Here is a 21,990-nt window from a genome sequence, read left to right on the forward strand (position 1 = left end):
AAAAGCTCCTGTTCCTCTCAACACTAATGCCGGTGTCCACATGTTTACAGTATTATTAATACACTCAAAACAGTGGTTTTGTTGAGTGTTTTAGGGCAGTTTTTAACCAAAGCTGGTACAGAGAGTAGTTCAAAGTGTCATTTCCATCCATCCCTCCAGGTGACGAGAAGCTCCTGAAAGACCTGTGTGTCAGACAGAAGAGCGAGTTTTTGCTGAAAGACAGCCGAGGCTGGACGCCTCTACACGAAGCAGCTGCTCAGACCAACCAAACCATTCTGGAGCTCACATACAAAGGTTTGTATCAGCTGTTCTGATTTATTGACTCTACTGACTAACATTAGTGAAGCAGAGCCGTGATAAGGAGCGTCATCAACAGTATTGCTACTCTCCAGCTTCAGGCCCAGACTCTGTGGAGCGCCGCACGTCTCGTGGTCAGACGCCGCTCTTCCTGGCAGTAGAACGAGGTCTGATAGAAAACACCTCCATCCTCCTCAAACACGGAGCTCAACCGGACTTCTATGACATCGACCAGGACTCTCCTCTGTTTATAGGTAGGCCGAGTCTGTCACCTTTATCTGGAACTATATTCTGGAGTTTTACCTTTGCAGTCAAACGTGATTCATGATTGTTTGTTGTCTCAGAGTAGTGTTAAGCTGCTTCACTGTTTTTTAGCTGCCATCTTGTCAACATGAAGACCAATTTAGTGCCACTGAAAGCCAAAAGCAGCATACTGAAGCTAAAAAGACAAAAAATAAAGTAGTAAGAGACATTAAAGATCATGAATTACCAATTCTAACTGACTGATGCTTATATTAAATGTGGTAAATAAAATAAGGACGATGTAGTGGTGTCTGTATATAGGTTATATTTTAAGCACAATTTTTTTATATAATTTGTTTTGAGGCCACCCAGCTCAACACAAATGTACTGTTATTGACTCACATTCCCCCTTTATGGAAGATGGAGTGAAGCAGCTACATTTTATTTTTTTATATAACACTTTATTTTTTATTTTTCAAACACAGAACAAACACTACACAGAATTGGTGTGGTTATGTTACAAACTGAAATGTGAAAAAAAAACAAAAACAAAACAAAACCGCAGCTACATTTTAAATAGCGATTTAAAAAAAAAAAAAAAATCTTTGTGGGTCAAAAAAGGTCAGGTCTCAACTGCTCTGAATACTCAGCTTTTAATGTTTTTTTTTTTTTCTCTGCAAGAGGCTAATGTGAGTTTGTAAAAGATGTCTGGATCAAGTCACCTGCTCCAGGCACAAAACATGCATGAGGTCATACCACAGCCCGTGTTGCTTTAGCTCTACATTCACTCACGATGAACATATCAGGTGCAATGTGACGTTCACGGTTTTACCCAAGGACACTTTAACACATGGACATGTTGGGTAAATCAATTATTAGCAGTAGCATAGAATCATTTATAAATACCGTTTGCATTTCAATTTGCTCTAAGCAGATGAGTATAATACTTACCAGACATTCTGCCGACCAAAACAGGTCAGCACTAAGTCTGTGGGGTGAATATAGCTGATCAGGATGCCTCCCTGGGAAGGTTTTACAGACATGTCAAATCAGAAAGAGGCTAAAGGAGGCTTCAATACTTAATGTTGCTTAAACTTCTGCCCTTGAAACCCAGTTGCCAATAAGTGGCAGGAACAAGCATTGATGGATGAGTGACAGACATTCTGCTGTAATCTTTGTTGATGTGGATGTTTGTGCTTTCTGCACAGAATGTGTGGATTGATCAGAAAACTTGCAATTTCCAAGTAAGAGTGAGGTTTACAGTTTGCTCTCTGAACCTCAGTGCCAGCCATATAAGCTTATGTTCCCACAAAGCCTTAACGAGCATGGAGCTAAAGCAAGTTGTTTCAGACAGATGGTTTACAGCACGAGAGGTCAGTGTAAGATAAGTATTTTTAACTGAATCATCCAAATCTACAGAGATGGAAATAGGTATCATATGTCTTCTTCAAGCTGTCAAGCTGAAGAAGGAGTCCTATCGGGCCTTTTTGGCCAGTGGGACTCTGGAAGCAGCTGATGGGTACCGACAGGCCAAGCGGAACACGGTGTAGTAAATATGAGGGAAGGTCGCCGAGCCGATGTAGAAATGAGTGGTGAAGAAGTCTGCTGACACGGACTTAGTCGAACAAAGAAATCTTTATTTCTGTCGTCAGGTCCGTCTCAAATTTACAGAAAAGATGCATCTCTCTGGAGAGACTATGTGTCAATTAGCCAGATGAAAAACCCTCTCCCTGTCCTGAAGGAAAGCCTCTCTTTTAAGAGCGCGCCTGCTCAAGGCCACTGTCTAGTCCAGGCATTTAGCCAAAAGATATGGTCTAACTTAAGGATGTCTCCGTTCAAATCTTTCCTTATTTGGTTGTGTTAAATGTTTATTTCTCAGTCTATCTCCGTGCCTTACACGGAGGCGCGCGCAACAATTATGCACTTGCTGAACCTATGCAGCGGTGGACCCAAATTAACCTGATTCAGCCTTCTTCATGCGCCTTGTGCTCCATTTTGTCTGCTGCGTCCATACTACTTAGAGTCCCGAAACACAAAATGGTCATGATAGATGGTCAACCCCATGAACCTGCATCAACAAAGACTTCACTGTTCGACATTATTGGTTGCTAAATCTCTTAATATATCATAAGGCCTCAATTTCTGAGTCAACTGATTAGTTAAACTCCTATTTACGTGTCTATGCGCACATTATTTTAACTATTTTAGACTAGGTAAGCTAAATCTATCATATAATTAAGCCAAATTCGGCTACAGTAAACCAGCCTACCGGTCTCCCTCCAGTCACAAAGCTCATCAGTCTCCTGACATGACTAAACATTCATGTCCTGCTCTCCCATGCAATCTGTGTGTCCCTGTGGGGAACCTGCAGGTCAGTTGTCATCCAGTCGATAAAAAACCACCCTACCTAAAAGGTGGGGAAAAAGATTGGATGACCTAAGGGAATCTCACTCTTGTGCCAATCTAAGCAAGCAATCCCTGTTTTATATTAACAATTACCATTACCATTAACGTCTAATTTTAGGACCTTTATGGTCAATTTGGTCCAATTTCATCCTATTATGTCCACAAAGCGTGGCTCCTACAGTATTACAGAGAATAGGCTATATCAAAAGCATAATGACAACAATATCACAAGCAGGGCTCTCAAGTTTTCAAGTTTGCTTGGAGTGAGATTCGGGCGGGGCAGGGGCCGGGCCATGTGCGTGGGGGGGTTTCTTTCGGGTTTTTTTTGGGGGGGGGGTCTCTTGCAGTATCCCATCGCCATAAACTAGCTACTTAAAGAACAAAGAAATTGTTTTATTTATACCAAAATCACAAATCTTCACTTTTACACTAAATTCTGCTATATTTTAAAATAAATTGTTTTAGGTATGCAAAGTCTTAACAAACAAAAAAATAGACAAATTAAATTAAGAAAAACAAACATAACCCCAAATGGGCCCCTTGAGCAGTCCCTCTCTGTGTGTGTTTGTTTATGAGTGTTGTTGTAAGTGTTTGTGGCAGATTTTGATGCTTGATGACTGATATTGGGGGCTCCCATTTAAAGCACTGTGGCTCAATGTCAGCCATTTTCACAGTCATGATGGATGACAGAGTTCCATTCAGAAACAAAGTGTTCCTGGTCTTGGTTTTATTGAGCCCCACCATGGAAAAAACCCTCTCTGCATCAGCATTTCAGTGTGGCAGAACTAATACCAGTTTGGCAATTGTAGATAGCCTTATTGGGAATCTGTTCATACCAGTCACCTTTGAAAAAAATTAACCACGGAAGCCTAATTACACTCCTACATATCAGGGCTCTCAAGTTTTCAAGTTTGCTTGGAGTGAGATTCGGGCGGGGCAGGGGCCGGGCCATGTGCGTGGGGGGGTTTCTTTCGGGTTTTTTTTTTGGGGGGGGGGGGGTCCCTTGCAGTATCCCATCGCCATAAACTAGCTACTTAAAGAACAAAGAAATTGTTTTATTTATACCAAAATCACAAATCTTCACTTTTACACTAAATTCTGCTATATTTTAAAATAAATTGTTTTAGGTATGCAAAGTCTTAACAAACAAAAAAACAGACAAATTAAATTAAGAAAAACAAACATAACCCCAAATGGGCCCCTTGAGCAGTCCCTCTCTGTGTGTGTTTGTTTATGAGTGTTGTTGTAAGTGTTTGTGGCAGATTTTGATGCTTGATGACTGATATTGGGGGCTCCCATTTAAAGCACTGTGGCTCAATGTCAGCCATTTTCACAGTCATGATGGATGACAGAGTTCCATTCAGAAACAAAGTGTTCCTGGTCTTGGTTTTATTGAGCCCCACCATGGAAAAAAACCCTCTCTGCATCAGCATTTCAGTGTGGCAGAACTAATACCAGTTTGGCAATTGTAGATGGCCTTATTGGGAATCTGTTCATACCAGTCACCTTTGAAAAAAATTAACCACGGAAGCCTAATTACACTCCTACATATTTTTCATTAAGGTGCTCATGTCAAAGGGTGTGTGCTGAATATTTAGGTCTACTACTCCAACGAACACTTTAATCGGCAGGTATTGGTCTTTTACAAGGAGTAGGAAAACTATAGTAACTAATAAAAGATTCAAATAAATTAAGATATGACCTGCTGATGATCCTGACGGTTCTCTTCCACCTCCAGCTCGTCTACAACTTCTGCACGCATTCAGAGCATAATAGGCTATGTCCGCTGTGCATTCATGGGACGCGTGCTTGCAGCTGAAAGCTATTTCACACCCGGCAACAAGAAATTCTGTTTTCTGATTGGCTGAGAAATTCTATTTTGTGATTTGCCGATGGGTTGTTAAATCAAGACAGCTGTACCAGAGCTATAGTTCTGAGCTGTACGAGCGCACAGTAACCTGCCATTGACTCGTTAATAGTATCGGCCATTAGAATTTCTGTGCGACGAAGTTGATAATATCTCAGCGTGAGAAATGGCATGTGTGGCGTGTGAGCGTGTGAACTTGTTGAAATGCGTGTGTCTCACGCTCATTGCGTGAGACTTGAGAGCCCTGCTGCCTAGTGCCTCTACCAATGGGGAAATAGTCTGACACTACTCTATCAGTGCGTACAGCCGCCTGAAGGGCAACATACAGTATTTTAACCCACGTTTGAAATGTAGACCCAAAACCAAACTTCTCCAGGACCTTATACAAGTAATTATGGCTTATGCGGTCGAACGCCTTCATCGCGTCTAGTGAAAGAAGAACTTCAGGGACAGGTGATGAATCTGAGGAATACAGTAAATTAAACAATCTTCGCAAATTGCTGAACAAATACCTGCCTATTACAAAGCCAGTCTGATCTGTGCGTATAAACTTGGGTAAAACAGATTCAAGTCTAGTGGCCAAGATTTTGGTAAGTATTTTGTAATCACATCCCAGTAGACTCACTGGCCTGTAAGAGCCGCACTGCAAAGGATCCTTATCCTTCTTGAGCAGCACAGATATTATTGCTTGGGTCATTGTTGGAGGTAGAGTTTCGCTGTTAAAACATTCTTCATACACCTCTAATAAAATCGGGGCCATTTTTGCAGAGAACTTCTTATAGAACTCAATGGGGAACCCATCCGGTCCTGGAGCTTTACCTGATTTTAGACATGTTATAACTTTCACAATTTCCTCTTGGGTTATCGTACGGTCTAAAGCCACCTTGTCAGACTCTTCAATGTCTTTAAATTCCAGACCATCCAAAATCTTGCTTAATACAAATTTTTATAGAACTGCTTAAACTGTCCATTAATTTTCCTTTGATCACACGTAACTGAACCATCATCCAATGCTATTTCTGTAATTTGGTTTGCAGAGGCAGACTTCTTAAGCTGATGACTTAACAGTTTCCCCGCTCGTTCCCCATGCTCATAATGTTCACTACGAGAACGCACATACAGGTCCTGCATTTGGCTTGTTGTTGACATATCATATTTGGTTTTTAACAAAAGCCTCTCCTTGTAGAGTTCAGGGGAGGGTGTAAATGCATGCTGTTTATCAATTTCCTTTATTTTGTCCTGCAATTCTTTCTGCCGTCTATATAATTTCTTGTTCTCACTTGCTGTATACGAAATAATCATACCTCTAATGTAAGCTTTCATAGTCTCCCAAAGTGTGCATCTACTCACTGTAGGGGAGTTATTAGTCAGTAGGAAAAAATCTATCTGATTTGACAAATATGTCACAAAATCCTCGTCTGAAAGCCATCGTGGGTTTAAGCGCCAAACTGAGCTGAAACTTGTCCAGGGAAGCTAAGTACCATATTAACAGGGCCATGATCTGAGATTACAATAGCGTCATAAGTAATTGATCTAAACAAAGGCAATAATGTATCATCTATCAGAAAATGATCTATCCTGGAATATGATTGGTGTACCTGTGAGAAAAAAGAATAGACTTTAGAATGTGGGTTGTGGTGTCTCCAAGGATCAATAACTCCATATGCTTGCATGAAAGAGTTTACAGCCTGGGTTGTCTTACTAACCATTTTGGTGGTAGGATTTGAGCGGTCTAATTTTGGACACAAAACACAATTCAGATCATCCCCCAGTATCAACTTGTGCGAGTCCATAGATGGAAGGAGAGAAAAAAAATGTTGGAAAAAACCTGCATCTTCCCAATTAGGTGCATATATATTAGCTAACACCACTGGCAAACCAAATAGTCTCCCTTTAATTATGACAAATCTACCATTTCTGTCTGAAATAACTTCACTTTCTGTGAATTGGACCCCTGTGCGTATTAAAATGGCTACCCCTCGAGATTTGCAATTAAACTTAGAATGATATACCCATGAATAGCCCTTCTTATGCAGTCTTCCATGGTCTTTAAGGCGTAAATGAGTTTCTTGCAAGTATACTATATCTACAGACATTGTCCTTAAATGCGCAAATACTTTAGAGCATTTAACAGGGTGGTTTATGCCGCGGACATTCCATGTGACCAACCTTGTCTTTGGCTCAGCCATGGGCAAACTACTCAGATCATGCGATGACATAGGGAGTTAGAATTCTAATGTATAGCATGGGGATGTAATCCACAATTATTTTGTGTAAAGTCACTGCAAAAAAATAATAGTTTGAGGGAGAGGGACACACATAAAAAACGAAAATAATAATAGAAATAAGCAAAAATAGAACAGTGTGGAATAACAACACAAAGAAAAACTAAACGGTTTCTCTGCATAGGATGCTCCATAAGTCCCAAATGCGATTAAAAGCATTCAGAGAATGGGAGAAAGCTTACCATGTCTCACGCTAGAACTGACACACTTAGGATAACGTTAGAAATGTCCACAATATTAGTGTAATTTCACTCAACTGTCCTTATATCACACCAGTTTGGGGTAACCTTGTAGCTACTTTAATTATGTCAAACCTGTTACAAAACCACTGCAGCCCACCTAATGCATTCTTACTCAGCTGCCGTAATTGCAGCATTGATTATTTTCTCAGTAACATAGTCCTTGGCTTTATTCGGGTCTAGAAATTTTCCTACCGTACCGTCTGGAAGTGTAATTTTCAGCTCAGCAGGATACACGACGCCAAATCGGAGCTTTGCGATTTTGGCATCTCGCAGCATTTTCTTCACGTCATTAAACTTGGCTCGGCGCTTGCTAACCTCCAGGCTGTAGTCGGGAAAGATGCGTATGTCGTCGCCATCGGTCGTCTTTAGAAGTTTCCCCGCCGCCTTATTGAGAATCTCCACTTTCTCTTGGTAGTAGTGGCATCGGAGGATGACAGTTCTGGGCGAGTTTCCCTGTGCACTATCTCCTTGGTCGGCGTTGCGCAGAGCTCGGTGTGCTCGGTCTAGCAAGGGTGCTCTCTCCAACTCCAACGTTTCGCCAAGCATCTGAGACACATATTTCACCGTCCCCTTGGCATCTTCTCTCCCTTCTTTCACTCCGATTATCCGCAAATTGCAGCGACGTGATCTATTTTCCAAGTCCTCATTTCGTGCTTTCAATTTGGTTATGTCTTTCTTCATCTCTGCGACTTCACGTTCAAGGGTGCCGATTATGGTGGAATGTTCGTTAGCCGCCTCCTCCACTTCTTGGAACTGCTGCTCCAAAGCACCGATTCTGCCATTTACATTGTCCATACCCGCTCTCAATTCCTCCCTAAACTGGTCCACCTGACATGTGATGTCTGCCGTCTGAGCTTCCATTTTCTCTTCGATTTTCGCCAAAAGTTCTTGTTTCAGAGATGCAATCGCTTGAAGTATTGGATCTTGTCCGGACGAGCCAACCATGCTAATCGGGGTGTTAGCTGGCTTAGCCGATCTGCCACGACCCGACATAGCTGAAGATAACTGAAGAAATAGACGATTTAAAGTAAAATACAGTAGTCTTGCAGGTTAAATATGGCGTTATCCCTCGACTGGCGACGGTTGACCTTGCATTGATATGTGGACTTTATACATTGGGTCAATTCTAGCGGAGCTCCCCCAAAACACATCTACATGGCTCTGCTACCGGAAGCGACCCGCTACGTCATTTTGTTGCTGTTCAAAATCTAGTGTCTCTTTGTCTATTCCCCTATTGACATGGTAAATGGTGTCCGATGGTACCACCTTTTCTCCACCACGCTTGTTGGCAGAGCAGATTTCGCCGTGGTACTCCCTATCCTGTTATTGTTATTAGAGGTAGTGTTAATTTTCGCTACAGTCCCCCGAGCAATACTAGTGGTTGCAGGTTCTATGTCCATCCCCTTACTAGAAGGCTTGTCCCTTCCTAACATGACGACTTTGATATTATCTGTTAGGGTTGCCTTAATCTTTTCAATTGTTTCCCCTTTGGATGTGTGTACTAGTGGAGGGAGTTGTGTTGCGATGTTTGAGACGGGTGTTGCTTCAGGAACTAGAAAGAGCTGTTCCTGCGAAACAGCTGTGAGAATGCATGAGCTGAATTACCTTGCTAAAAAAATCTTAAGAAGCTAAAAGATTTGAACATTTTAAAATTTGAATGGTGTCTCTAGCTGAAAGTATGCTAAAGTAGTTAAGATTTGAAAGGATTTGAAGGATTTGAAAGGATTTGAAGATAAACTTAAGCTAGAAACAGTTGAAATGGCTGCAAGTATGCTTAAATAGTTATAAAAAAAAAATTAAAAAATTTTGATCTGACATATTGGGGATTGAACCCAGGCCACCTGCACGAAAAACTGATAGTGTTACCATTAGACCACGTCGTTTTGTGAAAATGGAAGTGCATATGACCTATTTAAAGACTACACAGACAGACACAGAGCACAGCTGCTGCAGCCGCGGGACAAATCTGAGGCGCAGACTGTCTTCTAACACGTCTTGTGACAAAAGTTGAACAGCTAGAAAAATAATTTTAACACCATTAGAAGCAGAAGGCTTAGAGGAACTTAGCAAAGTAGTTTTACATCTGTGGAGTCAACTATATTTAAATGGAAGCAGTTTGAAACACACACAACATATATGGAGAGATGAGACGGCCGCCCGCCGATCGCGGGAGAGAAATGATGCCGAACACTGACTTCAAATACGTTTTGTGAGAAAAGTTGAGCAGCTAGAAAAATAATTTCAACATCGTTAGAAGCAGAAGGCTTAGAAGAAGTTAGCAAAGTAGTTTTACATCTGTGGAGTGAACTATATTTAAATGGAAGCAGTTTGAAACACTTGAAGCTGATTCAAAAATGGCAGATTTCGTCAGAATTTGAGAAGTTGTTCAAGCTTAAAGGCTCATAGTTCAAAATCTGTTCATGTGAGTTACATTGGCTGAAAGAGGACAAGTTTACCTACATTTTAAGGTATAATTTGTTTCTCTCAGTTAAACTGTATGAAAGTTATAGTAATTTGTTTGAAAAGTTGAAACTTATCAGCACTGCTGAATGTCTCACTCTAAAATCCAAGAAGGAACTTCATTTTCATATTTTTTAAACTGTCATATTTCAAAATTGGCTAAATATTTTTAAAAGATGAAACATTTTGTAATAGCTGAATGTCTTATGAACATTTTAAAATTTGAATGGTGTCTCTAGCTGAAAGTATGCTGAACTAGTTACGATTTGAAAGGATTTGAAGGATTTGAAAGGATTTGAAGATAAGGATTTGAAGAACTTAATTTTCATATTTTTGAAACTGTCATATTTAAAAATTGGCCGAATATTTTTAAAAGATGAAACATTTTGTAATAGCTGAATGTCTTATGAACATTTTAAAATTTGAATGGTGTCTCTAGCTGAAAGTATGCTGAACTAGTTAAGATTTGAAGGATTTGAAAGGATTTGAAAGGATTTGAAGATTTACCATTACTTTTAATGGGGAAAAAAGTTGAACAAAAAGCTTAATATCTTAAAAAGTTGAAAAGTTAGAAACACCAAAAAATATTTCCCATCGAGAGCTGAAAGAGCTGAACATTTTGATACCAAATTTGTTGAAATAGCTGAAAGTATGCTGAAGTATTTGAATGCCGAAAAACGGCGGAAGAATATGGAATACGGAATAATAATAAAGAGAAACAGGAACTTAATAGTGAGAATGCTTAATGCATTCTCACAATTATCGTCTTTGTGTCCACCCCTCCATTTCTTAACATTAACCTCACATATTTGACTTCAGGTTCAGCTCTATTACGCCCTTCCTTCCCCTGGGTTGGGGGCACAAAATATATACACGTATACATTCCTTGATCCCTTTTTTGAACATGACGCACAAACAGACTACAGCCTCCTTTTTTTTTTTTTTTCCTCCTTGCCTCATTAACCAGTACATACTTTGGTAGTGCGGTGATGGTGGCGTTTGAGTAGGTTATCAGTTTTCCGTAATTGTCTTTCCACTGTGGTCGATGGTGTCCTCCCACGTCCACCACTTTGCACTCGCATGGAAGCTGGGCCGACTGACTCTCGGCAACTATTACCTTAATCGCCGTATCTCTCGGGTTTGGTCTTTTCTGCGGCCGGACTTTGGCCTCCTTGGTACAGATGACTCTGTGCTACTTCTTGAAGAGTCATTGTTGCTCTCTTTGATCTTTGTTGGATTGCTTTCTGGAGAGGAGGCCCCCGTTGTCTCTGGCACGTGTTGCAAATCGATGACCCCAAATCTTTGTACTGGTGGGCCCCGGTCGGTGTCATCAGGAACAGGTATAGCAGGATCATAGCTGTTTGCAACATTATCAGTCTCCTCTCTCGGACCTTGATATTGAGCATTCTCGGGTGTTTCGAATCTGTCCGTGCTCCCTCCGTTGGACCCTTTGTCTTGCAGTCCTTTGTCTTGCGAACCTTTAGTTCGAGTCTCTTCTTCTTTTGCTGCCTTGACACAGTGTGACAGGTGGTACCACGTGGGAGACCCTTTCACTTGGACCACTGTCCCTGTGCTGCGCACAACTTCAAATGGTCCTTCCCGGCGTGCGTTAAACCACTTTCTCCTAAAGACCTTCACGAACACTTTGTCCCCTGGCTGCAAAATGTCTCTCTTTTGCTCCGCAAGCTTCTCCTGCTCGTGGTCCTGTCTTTGCCTGTCAATGACATACGTGGATATGTTCCTATGTAAAGTAACCATATACTTCTTAATTTCATCTTCCAACAGAGACAAACTTGGACCTTTCCCGTTTGTTCGCATTCGTCTGCCCGTCACCAACTCATGCGGTGTCATTTGCAAATCGCGGAGTGCACCTGAACGGCATGCCATTAGAGCAAGTGGAAGCGCTGCCACCCAATTCAGTCCCGTATGTTGACAGATTTTTACAAGACGGTTTTTCAACACCCCGTGTATTTTCTCACACATGCCTTGGCTCTGTGGATGATAAACCGCTCCAAGACGTTGCTTGATTCCTAGTTTCTGTAAGATCAGTTTTACAGTTCTATCAACAAATTCTCGCCCGTTATCTGATGATATTCTATCTGGAAGCCCCCATCTGGGTATGACTTCACGACACAGGAACTTAGCGACAGATTAAGCGTCTTTTCGCCTAGTTGGGCAGGCCTCTGGCCATCGTGAGAACCTGTCCACTACCACCAACATGTACCTTTTACCTTCCACTGGTTTTATCATGTCAACAAAATCCATTACAAACTCCCGCATAGGGTCTTTTGGAGTCGGAATGTGCCCTGGAGGAATTGTCATACCTCTCCTAACATTATTTTTCAAACAAATGGCACATCTTCCAATGACGTGATCAGCCTGTTCGAGCAAGTACGGTGCCCAAAAACCGTACTCTTGTGTGATCTTTCTCTTAACTTCCCCGCTTGCAACATGGGCTTGCCCGTGTGCTTCCTGAATGAGCAGACCTAACAAGTCTGGGGGCGCCACCATCAAACCCTCATGGTTTCTCCAAAGGCCCGTAGGGTCTTGACTGGCACCCCTCTCAGCCCAACGCTGCTTGTCCATCGCACAAGCTGCTTCCTGCATTAAATTCACATCTTTAAGTGTGATTTTTGTCATCTAGGTCCAGCTTTTTCAACGACAAAATCCGTTCCGTGTGCTTTACTATCGCGTAGCCAGCTACCAACTCACTGCCTATCTGATAGCAGGATCCATTTAAAGCCTGCTGATGGTTTACAAATCCCAGAACGGTTTAGGGTCAAAATACATCTGTGATATGTTCAGAGAATATAACCTATCAGAGTTCTCAGATCCAAGGACTCAGCTGGTCTAGTCCAGAGTCCAGACTAAACATGGAGAAGCAGCATTTAGCTGTTATGCTGCAAACAAGTGGAACAAACTGCCAGTGGAGATTAAACTTTCACCAAATGGAGACATTTTTAAATCCAGGTTAAAAACATTTCTTTTCTCATGTGTCTATGCATGAAATCTGCACGATATCATTGAACTTATCTGGACTGTTGCTTGTTTCTAAATTCATTTAAATGATTTTATTTGTTTCTCTTTATATTCTTTTATGTATTTTTAATGCTTCTTCCACTCCCTGCTGCAATGCTTTTATGTTGTGTAAAGCACTTTGAATTGTTTGTACATGAAATGTGTTATATAAATAAATTTGGTTTGATTTGATTTAATTATATAACTGGGCCGTACAGTGATCTACCCTGTACTTGGTCACAAAGCTACTTATCTGTGGTAAACCGTACTTCAGAAAGGCATTCTTCAATTGCTTTCAATAATTTTGTGTCTCCTTCCGCACTGAGATTTCCTTAAAAACCAAACTTCTTTTCCCATCTCGTCTGAGTGGCCTATTTAATATTATCTGCGTCCCGTTAAAACATGTATTTGACATTCCCATCTCAATTCCTATTTTCTTTTAAACAAGTATTCCCCATTCTATGTCCCTTTAGTAGCCAACCAGTTTGAATGGAGTACACTTGAGCAACTGATCAGATCAGTGGAACACTGTTTTTTGCTGACTTCGTTATGTTTCCCCTGTCTGTTGTTTCACTGAGACACTACTGGATAATTACAACCCAAAACAGTTTATGCACAGATCACATTCATATACAACAAGCATTTCTTGTTTAGCTCTCCAAAATTCAAGTAAGACAGTTTTCAACCTTAGAACTAGGTCTGCAGCTGAAATAGGATAAATCAAAACAGGTAACAGTAAGGTAACATTTACACACACCATTCACATTATTTGGAAGTCTGTCAAAAAGCTTGTTATCATAGTTTGACACCAATTTGTGGACATTTTACCTAATGGAATCTTTCCTGCTGTCATATTTATACAGGTAAAATTTCCTTGAGTTATCTTTTTAGACAACAAAGGTTTCTCTTTATCTGGAGAAGCTAATGGAAAAACGATGTCCCATTTAGTGCAACTGGCGTTGCTAGGCCTAGTTTTATTCATTACTTCTAGTAAACATTCAGGTGAAATCAGAGCAGAGACAACTTGGAGAATGGGTCTAAGACCCAAACATACCACACAATCTGTTTGTGTTTTATTAGCTGCAATCTCAGTCATTATAAATCAGTCACTACTTTATCCCAAAAACTTCTGAACCACTCTTATCAGAGACCTCCCCCAGCACCATGCAAACACACCAGCCCCCACCGTGCTGTCCTGAAGAGCTGGAGGCCCCCAACTGTGCAGTCAAGCTCACATAGGAGAATCTGCCCTCTGTGTATAGCTTGGGGGGGAAAAAGGGTGATTTTAGTCAAGTTAACAATTAAGATAATTTCATCGGTTTTCTGTTGCATTTTTATGATAGATCTGTAATGTTTAGCATAGTCAGTAGTCTTGTAAGCACTCCAATCCTTGCCCGGTGTATCGGCCACCAGGGTGCCCCAAACACGATTATTCATCTCGTTTGTCATAATACCAATCTTCACCTCTCTCCACCTTCCCAACTGGAACTTGTAAGTGGCTGAGTTGAAAAGTTACCACCGAGATCCTACTTAGAGGTAAATAGACCAAAGGAATTGTAAAGTGCATCTGAGTCCTGTTTACGGTACATTCTAGATTTTCTGTTGCCTGGGCTCCTAGCAGGCCCACAATTAATACACTCCACTTTAACCACATGCTTACTGAATACAGTTTTAGGATTTGGTTGTGAGTGAAATCTAGATAGCACTCATCTCAGTCTTCTGTGAGGAATGAGGGTAAGTTGTCAACTTCGATTTATTGGTCCAGATAAGATAGGGAATGGATTTGTCTCCCCTTCTCTCCAAAAAGGAGTCTTTGTATATACAGGCGTTTGCTCTCTCAATCTTATGGCAGATGTCTCCTCAAGAACCACTCCCAAATGCTTTCACAGGTCTAAGGTTGTAGTAAATTAGAAAATCTCTGCTTAGACTCCTAAGGACTGTCATAGGGCTGTGGTCAATCTTCACCAGCATTGAGACGACGATATCATAATTCATACTGTCCCCTTTGAAGTCTGGACTTTCCCTGTGGGTCATGAGTTCAACAGAGACCTGCTATCTACTTATCCTTACTCTCAATGACCTTTTTACAATGAGACCAGTGTATCCATGTGTTTCTTTCAGCTATTTTAACTGCGTGGGAGTGGTGAGCAAAACCTGGTAATCAGTAATCAGTTTTTTTATTGTCTTAATTCTAGCGTTGCTCTCATATTATCAGCTAGATTACTCTCATCATTTAATTCACATGTATTCTAAAAATTAGGAATTCTATATGGCCTGCCAAACAGAGTTTCACAAGTTGTCCATGTGCTTCTTTTTTCCTCCATACATTTATTTTAGTCTGTTTTTAATTGTTCCATTCATCCTTGCAACTAATCCCGCACTTTGTGGATGATACGCCAATGGTGTTTTAGGTCAATGTGGAACATTTGTTCAATCCTATTACTAATTTGGTTCACAAAATAAGTTCCATTATCTCTATATATTCTTTCAGGAATTCCTGTTAGATAGTGCATCTGGATTCTTCGTTGAAAAGAATTCTATCCATTTTGAACATGCATCTATGATGACTAAACAAAACCTTTTTCCTCTCACTTCTATTTAATTCAATAAAATCCATATGAATTACTTGGAAAGGGGTATTTAGGTTCTAGAAAGCACCTTAAAGCTGCAGTCTGCAGGATTTGTTGTTGTCATACGTAAAGTCCTAATTTTTGGCATTTTAAGAGTTTACATGATCTATCAGAACGCTTGAAGTTGAAAACGGTGACCTCCGTAGTCGCAAAATGCAAGAAATGCTTATTTTTTAACCGAAAAATAAAAAGTTATTCAACTTCCTGTCCCGCCCCATCAAAACACATGAGAACTCGTGCACGTCTACGTGCACGCCAGATTCGCGTACACGACTCCTCATTCATCAACTCACCTGTCATTTGCGATCATGGAAGACACAGTAAGTAGACTAGCCCGTAATGAAGTTCAATAGTCTAGATAAATAAGCGTGGGGACGAGCCTACCTTGTATCGCGCGTGCACAATCGGTGATTGACAGGCAGCAGAGCCCAGCTCGTAACCTGATTGGTTACCTTTTACCGGTCCGGTCTGCAATTTTGTAAACAAACCTGCTGGCTTTGGAGGGACCTAGCGGGACATATAGGGGACCTAGAGAACTCATTTTTTTTTTGTATTGGGGTATTTAATGTACTACTTTCAGAATCCCCGGACAGTTCCAGGCATTATGCTTGAAAAAGAGTTGCAGACTGCAGCTTTAAGCCTGGCCTCAGATTACCCTGAGGCTTATGCTTAGCGCATGTCAAACACACTCTGACAAGGACTAAAGAATGGGAGGACTCAGATGCAGAGGGTCGCGTAATTCAAACAGGTTTTATTTAGAAATAAACAAAGGGGCTATGAAAATTACTCCTGAACAAAAAGAGAAACAAAAACTGACTACAAAAAGTTATAACAAAAATCGCTCCACACGGAGGAAGAAGAAGAACTGCAAGAAAAGCTAAACTGAAAATCACTCCTTAAAACTGGAGGCTATATTCTATGGCTAAGGCGTGATGAACAAAAAACACTCCTAAAAAGGTTGGAGGCTATAACAATGAGCTTCTATAATAGCGGTTGAATTCTGTGGCTGTGAGCTATGAGAAAAGGCCTGGCATGAACGAGAGATCGAAACACACTGGCAACAAGACAAAGGGAGACGCAGACTGTAAGACACATGAGGGTAATGGGAAACAGGTGGACACAATCAGGAATCAGGGAAGACACTCCAACAGGTGACACATGAGGAAGAGCAAGTGACCTGAAACGAGAGGAGAGTTACTCTTCAAAATAAAACAGGAAATGACAAGACAAAAAACAACCCCAAAATAAAACCACCTCACCGCGGTGTGACACACTCTACAAATTTTTTTTTTTTATAAGTAGTATAATGTTGATGTACCTATACCACTATCCTTCCTTTTGAGACATGCGTTACGCCATGGCTCAATATTGCAGCCCATCTGTATTGATCTTTCTCTAGGATAGGTTTTTTTTTTTTGTATATTTATTTATTTTTTCTCTCGTCATACATAGACATCCTTTTTCAGTGTAGCTTCCTTTTTTATCCAGCCATCTATTTCTGACTGTGGCTTTGCTGTTATATATATCTCTCAAAACTTCTACTTGGAGTGATACTTCTGGAGTTACATTTATTATTTCAATGTACCCTGCTGCTGCTTTAGCCGTTTCATCAACAAATGCATTTTCTTTTGAGACAAAATCTGTGCTAGATGTATGCGCAGTGCATTTGCATACTGTTAATTTTTTGTTTTTTAGCATTGTTAATAGTTCTACAGGTTTTCCTATAGATGTTACCATTCCTCTATATTTTTTAAAAGTATGTACTGTAGCATATACATACTGGCTATCAGTATACACAGTTACTTTTTTATCTATCATTAGTTTACATGCTTCAGCAAGGGCCACTAATTCTGCTGCTTGCTCTGAATAATTAGATAGTAGCTGCTGTGCTTTTTAAAATTGTGGTGGAACTCACCACAACATATCCTGTTATTATTTTACCCAACTCGTTTTTCCTAAAAGACCCATCTACAAACAATACTTATCCATCAGCTAATGGCTGATCTTGAAGATTTGCTCTTGATTTTGCATTTTTCTCTGCTAGCTCCTAACAGTCATGTTTTGTTTGCAGTTACAAGGCTGATACTGCATGTGGCTCTCTTAAAATAAGTGGATGGAACAGCACTATCGTTGCACTTGTGCATCTAGTCATTGCAGCTTATTACAGCTCGAACACATAATTCACATGCCACAGTATCTAGTTTAGATGAAAAATAAGCTATTGGTTTCAACTTTGCTCCATGCTGCCGTGTTAACACTGAGGTCATAAAATGACACTGGCAGTCTACCATTTGAATAAAAGGTTTGCTGTAGTTTATTTTACTCGCCTTGTGACCAACTTCAGCTAAGTTTTTCAACTGAGCTAGGGTGTCTATTTTGCATGTTTCCTCATCTGGTGAAACCAGTAAAATGTCATCTACTTATATCTATCAGGACTTGGCTGCCTTTTGGAGGAACAAACTTTGCCATTACTTGCACTCATAACTTCTCCTCTGAGTGCATTCAGCAAACCGTGAGGATCTGGAAACACAGGGAGCTCTTTGTATTCTCAGCATGATTTACAGCTTGTAAATCTTGCACCATCCTCCATCCGATGGATGGGGCCTGTTCTCTTACTGGGAACATTGGTGTATTACACGGTGAATCATTACACGAAACTATAACACCTGCTTTTATTAAATCTTCAATTACTGGTTTTATTCCATCTTGAGCATCCTGTTTTAATAGATTCTGTCTAATATCTGTTTTAGCACTCATCTGAACAGGCAGAGTTCTCTGTTATCTGTCTAACATCAGTAGATAATTTATGAGGGACTCTGCTCAGGCATGCTTTGTCTGAGTCACTAAAGTCTGTGTTCTTAACATCCCATGTGGATTGTGAGTCCAAATGTACTCCTACATGGACCTGAACAGTCCAGAACACTTTTTCTAGTGAGTCCTGTCTCAGCTCTGTACCACAAGTTAACTGATGTTTTTTTTAAATTTTTTTAAATTTTATTTTTAGTCTGTAGCTATTTCTCCCTGTACCCAGATCCTCCCATTTCTGATTTTTTTGCTTTGCTTAATGAGACATGCAATGGTCTCCACTCTCTTTTAATTGATCTATTTTGTCTGGAGCTTGCACTGCTACTGCAGCTACACTTTCTGCATCCTCATACAGATAAGTCGGAGTTATTTTTACTGGGGTTACTCTTTTTAATTGTTTTTCTTAATTTTCATCAGGCCCTGGGGTATTTTTATACCAAAGAGTAACATGCAAGTCATCTGCTGACATATAGTCTTGTAATCTGGAAACTGCATTCTTCCCTTCAGTTAATAGGGCTGTGGCTGTTATTTTATTTGCTGGATCTTTGTCTAGCAGATCTAATGTGCAATAATAATGATGTGATCCTGCTTCTTTAAGAACAAAGAAATCTCCTGCCTTGATTTCCTTTGTCCTTTTCACAACAATCTGTCCATCATAATCTCTATCATCTATCAGCTGAATTTCTGTTTTTATGTCTCCATTCAGAAACAAATCTTGGTAATACAACTGAAATTCAGGGCCATCTAGTCATACTATTCCAGCTCTTTTTTTTTTTTTTGCTCAACTCAACCAGAAATTTTACATTCTCTATGCTCTCCTTCTCTTCCTCGTTATATCCCTGATAATATATAATTTAATTTGAATTTTAAAATCAATAGTTCACTTTGCTAATTTCATTTAATTTATCTCATAAAACCATGGGCATGGACTGTATTTTAATTTATTTTATTAGAGCGCCCACAAAAGTTTACATAACCATTCTCAATGTAAATACTCTAGGAATCACTAAAACAGTCCAAAATCTCCTTCCCAAAGCAGAATTTCTTTAAAGTAATTGTCCGTCGGAGTCTGTCCAGTCTTAAAAAGTTATCATTGCCGTCAACGTCAGTCAGATATCATTCAGTGGAGAAGTCAGTTCGAAGTTTCTCTGTCGATTCTCTAGTCAGTTCAGTATTATTTCTGAACTCATTTAGTCAGTCAGTAACATGCACCAACCCACTCTGACTTGCCAGTTTTTTGCTTATCATTTGGGCAACCTTTTGTCTTTGTTATAATTTCATCCTGCAGCACAGCAAATTTTTGTGTATTTTAAGCTTCCATTAAATCCATATTTTTACTCTTTTTGCAAGGAATTCAATTTTTATCAGGATCCTGCTTTTCTATGAATTTTCAATCTTTGCATAATAGCTGTTCTCTGCACAATTTATCTTCTTTATAGACACTTTCTTTTTTACTGTTTACTTCCCCCGTTTCCCATTTTGAGAATTTGGTCCAGCTTTTCAACACCTAGGGTGTTCTAATAACTGGTTATTTATTCAGCAGGGCAGAGAAAAATCTCCTCTTGTGGTAACCTTCACTTCAACTCTTTCGAGTGGAAGATTCTTGCCTTTGCATCCACAAGAGGCTCTCTGCTTACAGTCCTGCTGTATTTTATGAGGGGAAAAAAATATCTAAATAATATTTTTCGCTCTCCTTACACACATTCACATTCACACCGTACGGAATTTTTTCGCGCCTGTTTTCGCAGGACTCCGCTGTCCTCACGGGTATTCGCCGGGCCCCGTTCCCGCAACAGGGGGTACTTTTTATAATTAAATTTTTGTCACGGAATTTAAGCGCCTGTTTTCGCAGGACTCCGCTGTCCTCAGGGGTGTTCGTCGGGCCCCGTTCCCTCAACAGGGGTACTTTTTAATAATCAATTTTTTATCACGGAATTTAAGCCCCTGTTTTCGCAGGACTCCGCTGTCCTCACGGGTATTCGTCGGGCCCCGTTCCCTCAACAGGGGTACTTTTTAATAATCAATTTTTTATCACGGAATTTAAGCGCCTGTTTTCGCAGGACTCCGCTGTCCTCACGGGTATTCGTCGGGCCCCGTTCCCTCAACAGGTGGTACAGCTGTCAGAGCCTAGGATTACAGGGTTTTGTACGCGCTGAACTAGCCTGGCGACGCCATCCTACGTACTTCCGCCCAAAGATTTTGGCTCCGCACATAGTCTGGCCAAATCCCCCTACCTCGGTTCGCTCAGTGTTTTGCCAATCAGCAAACAGTTGCGAGTGGTGACGCAGAACTCACGCGCGGAGTCCATATAATTGTAGTTCAACCGCAGCGGAAATAAACATGGCGACGGAAGAACGCTAGAAGCTATCCATGAAGTTGTCTCAACTCTGGAGATCATTACACAATTAAAACGAGAGCAAGAGGAATGCCTCGTCAATTTTGTTAGTGGCAAGGATGTCGTAGCTCTCCTTCCAACTGGCTTTGGGAAAAGTTTGATTTATCAAATGGTACCGGTATAATGAAAGCGGATGTGGGAAGCGTGATTCGCGAGCTAGAGCCTCGCGAGAGTAAGCATGAACCTCGGCGCATAACCAACGTCATTTCTAAACATTATGATTGGTTAAGGGAACTCCAATGAATTTAAGTTGCTGAGTAAGGTCCCGCCCTCCATGGAAACGGATTCCTCTTGGGTTTTCCCAGACTGTTTGACAGAGTCAACAGTCGGCTTTCGCCCAGGCTAGCGCTGAACCCTCGTTCACGCTTCTCTTTTTAAATTTAAACAAACTCACCTATAACGTTGTCTCTCACCTTCCCACGGATTTCCGTGAATCCTCAGATTCCAGCAGGCAGGCCGATCTCAAGTCCTGGAAAAGGATTTAAAAAACTCACTAGAGTTCTTTAGCCGTGCACGGTCTTTCTGGATTCCACCTCGCCCGCTGGAATCCTCAGATCTCTTGGAATCCGGCTCGAAGGACCAATTAAATGTCAGGTTCAAATACCTACAAATTCATAAAGAAGAGAGAGAGAGACGTTTAGGATTTTTTTTTATACTCATGAGGAGAGCTGATGAGGAGACAGCTTTTCACAGCTTCTTCCTGATCACTCTGACCATCTCCTCACGCCTCCTCTTTCAGGCCGCACTCCTAACAGTGGAATTTACAACCTTAACACAAATGAGCAAAGCACAACTTTGCTTACAACTCTTAATCAATACAAAAGACAGAGTATATATGGGATAACTAACATAAGTTAGTTAAGCTAAGTTCTAGAGTGCGCTGCTGAGGGTGGCAGCACGTTGGAGTAGCTCTGAACCTCACATTGAGATTTTTCTTTTTTCAAAATTTCATTCCTGTTTTTTCTTGGAAGAAATTGCATTTTTTGGACAACTGTTCCTTCCTGCCTTGGATGCTGTGCAGCTGGATTAATTTTTCCCAATACTTTTGTATATTTTACTCTTTAGTCATGATGCATAACCATAGCAACAAGGTGGTTTACAACAGGGAGCAGCTGATTAACATTGGAAAAGCAGAAATAATTCGACAACTGAAGCCAGAAATCCCACTGGAATTGAAAAGGAGGCGTCGTGGATGCAGAGCAGGAGCAAAGAGGAGAGAAAGAAAGAAGAAGTTCAAACCATCTCTGCCATCCGTCATCATGGGAAATGTAAGATCGTTAGCTAACAAGTTGGATGAACTTCTAGCATTGACAGGGACTCAGCAAGAATATCGGGAATGTAG

General features: G+C 40.7%; 1 protein-coding gene across 1 annotated transcript in view; it reads left to right on the forward strand.

Annotated features, from left to right (window-relative positions):
• asb14a (ankyrin repeat and SOCS box containing 14a) overlaps positions 1–21,990 on the forward strand; it is a 49,455-nt gene that overhangs the window by 2,521 nt on the left and 24,944 nt on the right. The window contains exons 4-5 of the mRNA XM_075461825.1: positions 160–294; positions 393–551. Coding sequence (XP_075317940.1) covers positions 160–294; positions 393–551 — 294 coding nt within the window. The remainder of the gene's footprint in view (positions 1–159; positions 295–392; positions 552–21,990) is intronic.

The sequence above is a fragment of the Odontesthes bonariensis genome, chromosome 3 (assembly GCF_027942865.1).
Source record: "Odontesthes bonariensis isolate fOdoBon6 chromosome 3, fOdoBon6.hap1, whole genome shotgun sequence".
NCBI classification, from domain to species: domain Eukaryota; kingdom Metazoa; phylum Chordata; class Actinopteri; order Atheriniformes; family Atherinopsidae; genus Odontesthes; species Odontesthes bonariensis.